A 4,692-nucleotide genomic window follows, 5' to 3' on the forward strand; every position below is an offset into this window, starting at 1 on the left:
CACACACTCGACCATAACCGCAAACACTTATCGACAACCCACCATCCCACACTTGTACTCAGCGATGCATACGCTCATCCCAATTCTGTAAACACTCACATAGGGAGGCGACACACGCCTGGACCACACATACCATTTGCCCGCACAATCTCTCTCCCTCTTTCTTTGCGCGCGCGCACACACACACACAGAGACCCGGAGCTTACGCTACCACAGGCGAGATCCACAAGATGAGACGAGCAAACGATAAGATTGTAGCCGAATACAAAATAACTCAACCAAACCATACATAATCACTCCATAGCCATAACTCGAATACAGCAACGGTGTTGACAATCCCACACACTTCACCACATGGCACGCCTTGGCGGGTTCTCCTTTCCTTGATCTTCTGTAGCCGGCCACCCTCGTTGGCACTCTCTTCTGAATTTGACGGTTCTTGCTTGACAATCTTACCTTGGCAGCCCTCCATTGGCGGCCTCCCTTGCTCACGGCAGTGGCTCTCCGGCTCTAGTCACCTGCTCTCCCATGTTCCCAGATCATGTCGCCATATAGATGGCCATGCACCCAATTGGCGCTCCTGCCCGTAGACTTCTACTACCACCCCTTGGCGACGCTCTCGAGCTCGGCTTGCACCTCTTTGGCCAGCCCTCCCAAAAAAACTGCCCACCTTCAACTAGCGGCTCCTGCAGCCTGCAACCTCGCCCTTTTTTCTCCCTTTCGCTGGATGCCCTGAGTGGCCTTTTTGCACCCTCCTGAATCCACCCCTCCTCTTCAAGCTGATCCCTTTGAGAGCCCTCTCTCTTTGAGCTTCTCTGAGCGCTCCCTTTCTCTCTGTCATGCAACTCAGCCCACCTTCTTTCATACAACTCGGTCTCTCTCTCCAAGTTCAACCCCACTTGCAGACCAGAACTGATCGGCACTTTTTTGAGCTCGGTCTCCTTCTCAATATGGCGAGCTGGTGGCTTCTCGGCTATCTTAATGAAAAAAGTGCTCCTCACCCTCCCATCGAATGACCTTGCAGATGGTGGCCTTCTTCTTGCTCAACTTCTCCTGGCCCGCTCACGGCCATGCAGCCCTTGGCTCTTTCAACTCCAATAGCCCTGCATATGGCCCCCCAGATGGTGCTAATCCCTCCTCTTGAAGCTTGCCACCTCTTGAGCTCGCTATGGCCCTTGGTCACACACCCCCTGCCCTTGTGCTCTTGACGGCCCCATAATACCGTCCCTGAAGCCGGCCCTGTATAACGTGGCTGCAACTCGCCACCCTTGTAAGCTGCACCCCCTCCTTCCCTGTAGTCCAGCCCTCTTCACCTCCTGTGGCGCCTCAACTTCCACCCCCTTTGCATGCAACCCCACTCCACTTCTGTGGAGGCTCCTGTCAACCCGCCCCTCTTGGCTCCTTCCATCCAGATGGCGTTTTTTTTCCTGCATGCCATTCACCTTTCAACATTTCTTTTTCTATCAAGCCCTTTGACTTGGGCCACCTTCCCACGCCGCTGACTGTCGACTTTCATTTGCTTTTTAAAAACTCCTTTGTCCCGAGTCACACCTTGACATAGCAATCATAGCTTCCTCTAACGATACCATCGATTGCAGAAGACAAAGCCATGTCCTGTCCTCGGTAAAGCACAACTTTGTTACACGATCCTTGTGACCTTCAAACATGTGCACCGACTTTGTAGTCTCGCCATCATACACACATGCGTTCGTACTTATCTCGATTGGTAATTGGTAGTCAACTTCAATCTCATGTCACCTTTCCCCAATAGTTTCAAATGTAGAGCTACAAAAGTATCAGGGCCGCAAAAACATTGATAGGTGGTGTCCCTCGGGCACTTCGAGTAGCTGAGTTGAAAAACCATGCTTTACATGTTTAAAAACACATTCGGCATAGAATTCTTGATGACTTTTTTTGTTCTTTGCATCTAGTACCTGCCCAAGCATTGTGCCATGACCCTACTAGCTTTTATGCATCTGCTTGGTGCTTGTCCATGGGTCGACAAGATTTGGCTGCACATCATTGCCCACCCCCTAGTTGAGTATTTATGTTCAACCATAGCATTATTTAGATAAGAGATGATTGCATATGAGAAAATTGATACTTCATTTGTACATAAGCAATAGATAGAGAGAGAGAGAGAGAGATTTTATTGGATGTAGAATCCCCTCGAATCAAACAGAAAGGCATGAGATGCCCCATGCGTGACGCCAGCTTCACCAAGATCAAATTGATGGCATTGAGAACAGCCACCTGTCTGTAAAACATGTGTGAGCAATATATCCTCCGCACCCACAAACCTGTAAACAAGTCACTCTGGTAGCCTCCCATAGCATTGTTCTTCAATAACCTGTATCCATACGCATGGTTGATACCCAAAATGAGTGTACAATTGCATCACCTGAAATCATTCCTCCTTTTGCTAGAGGGCTCTCCATAACATAATCTGCATCCAAAGAGCTATGCAAATGGTGCAAAATTGCTTGTAAAGCAACCTTCAAAAGTATATCTATCAACAACATGGCACCAACCTTCGACACCCTATCATCCCGAAGCAAAAGAGATGGTTGTCCAACACCCTGGTCCACATAAGGCATCTCTATACCTGTCTCATGCTGCTCTGTGACCACCTCATCTACATGCATAATATCGTAAATATCATACCTTGAGGAAGTGGAGTCCGTCTCCCATGTGCTATCTCCATCGAAAGAGCTGCCGCCACTTGACTCATGCTCTTCCCCTGTCTCAGAATATGAAATTTCGTCTGTCATTACCGCTTCAACCTTATCATCAAATCTCACTTGTTGGCGATGAGTACCCTCCCTAGGAATTTGACCATTCATAGCTGAATCTGCCAACATATTTCCCTGGCATGGAACCATCAGCACCTCTTCAACCACTGGAGCTTTCTTTTCTTGCATTTGAGGCATAGGAATAACCTTGTCTCTCTGCAACCATAATATCTTTGGCTCTTCTTGCATAAGCAGACCCTCTAGCATCGGCTGCGCTTTTATCCCCTTCGCTTCAACTGGCTCTAGCACTATCGGATTGGACCATCCTTGCCTCGCTTGACGTTTCTTCAAGAGCTTCTTTGTGTGACCTTTTGCAAAGGCCACTGCCTCCGCATATGACACCGGTCCATCGACTTCAACTGCCCGTAGCCTTCTACTGACATCCCTTGGCGGCACTCTCGAGCTCGGCCTACACCTCTTTGGCCGGCCCTCCCGAAAAAACTGCCCACCTTCAACTGGCGGCTCCTGTAGCTGCAACCTCGCCCTTTTTTCTCCCTTTTGGATGCCCTGAGCGGCCTTTTTGCACCCACCTGAATCCACCCCTCCTCTTCAAGCTGATCCCTTCGAGAGTCCTCTCTCTTTGAGCTTCTCTGAGCGCTCCCTTTCTCTCTATCGTGCAACTCAGCCCGCCTTCTTTCATACAACTCGGCCTCTCCTCCAAGTTCAACCCCACTTGCAGACCAGAACTGATCGGCACTTTTTTGAGCTCTGTCTCCTTCTCAATATGGTGAGCTTGTGGCTTCTCAGCTATCTTAATGAAAAAAGTGCTCCTCATCCTACCGTCGAATGAGCTTGCAGATGGTGGCCTTCTTCTTGCTCAGCTTCTCTTGGACCGCTCACGACCATGTAGCCCTTGGCTCTTTCAACTCCAATAGCCCTGCATATGGCCCCCCAGATGGTGCTAATCCCTCCTCTTGAAGCCTGCCACCTCTTGAGCTCGCTATGGCCCTTGGTCACACACCCCCTGCCCTTGTGCTCTTGACGGCCCCATAATACCGCCCCTGAAGCCGGCCCTCTTCACCTCCTGTGGCGCCTCAACTTCCACCCCCTTTGCATGCAACCCCACTCCACTTCTGTGGAGGCTCCTGTCAACCCGCCCCTCTTGGCTCCTTCCATCCAGATGGCGTTTTTTTCCCTGCATGCCATTCACCTTTCAACATTTCCTTTTTTATCAAGCCCTTTGACTTGGGTCACCTTCCCATGCCGCTGACTGTCAACTTTTATTTACTTTAAAAAAACTCCTTCGTCCCAAGTCACACCTTGATATAGCAATCATAGCTTCCTCTAAAGGTACCATCGATTGCAGAAGACAAAGCCATGTCCTGTCCTCAGTAAAGCACAAATTTGTTACACGATCCTTGTGACCTTCAAACATGTGCACCCACTTTGTAGTCTCGCCATCATACACACATGTCGTCGCACTTATCTCGACTGATAATTGGTAGTCAACTTCAATCTCATGTCACCTTTCCCCAATAGTTTCAAATGTAGAGCTATAAAAAACATGCTACAAAAGTATCAGGAGCCGCAAAAACATTGATAGGTGGTGTCCCTCGGGCACTTCAAGTAGCTGAGTTGGAAAACCATGCTTGACCTATTAAAAAACACATTCAGCATACAGTTCTTGATGACATCTTTTGTTCTTTGCATCTAGTAGCTGCCCAAGCATTGTGCCATGATCCTACTAGCTTTTATGCATCTGCTTGGTGCTTCTCCATGGGTCGACAAGATTTGGCTGCATCAACGTTTCTATCCTCCCAACAATAGACTTCAATCCTAGGATTATCCGTGCTAATCAGTTTCAGAGGCTTCAAGTCAACTTGATTGTATCACTCAAATTCTAAAGTCGGTGGTCCTTCTTTTACTGCTATATCTGGAACTATGGTATTTACTTCCAATC

General features: G+C 48.7%; 1 protein-coding gene across 2 annotated transcripts; it reads right to left on the reverse strand.

Annotated features, from left to right (window-relative positions):
* Positions 1-242: 242 nt before the first annotated feature.
* LOC147446573 (uncharacterized) lies at positions 243-3,830 on the reverse strand. 2 transcript variants are annotated; one of them, XM_086525773.1, is made up of 3 exons: positions 2,665-3,830; positions 2,532-2,579; positions 243-2,446 (listed from the first exon to the last, which is right to left on the reverse strand). In XM_086525773.1, the coding sequence occupies exons 1-3, from the start codon at positions 2,997-2,999 to the stop codon at positions 2,398-2,400; spliced, it is 432 nt and encodes a 143-aa protein (XP_086381899.1). In that variant the 5' UTR covers positions 3,000-3,830; the 3' UTR covers positions 243-2,397. The 2 variants fall into 2 exon arrangements, with proteins under 2 accessions (XP_086381899.1, XP_086381898.1); XM_086525772.1 differs by having other exon boundaries at positions 2,532-3,830.
* Positions 3,831-4,692: the final 862 nt, after the last annotated feature.

Source organism: Adiantum capillus-veneris, chromosome 12, assembly GCF_014529385.1.
Source record: "Adiantum capillus-veneris isolate H3 chromosome 12, ASM1452938v2, whole genome shotgun sequence".
NCBI classification, from domain to species: Eukaryota; Viridiplantae; Streptophyta; class Polypodiopsida; order Polypodiales; family Pteridaceae; genus Adiantum; species Adiantum capillus-veneris.

Excerpts from the sequence above, each read along its gene's own strand:
- LOC147446573 (XM_086525772.1), bottom strand. The coding sequence starts at position 2,999 with ATGCTAGAGGGTCTGCTTATGCAAGAAGAGCCAAAGATATTATGGTTG. Across the intron at positions 2,447-2,531 it reads GGGATGATAGGGTGTCGAAG|ATTATGTTATGGAGAGCCCT; the intron begins GTTGGTGCCATG and ends CTTTGGATGCAG.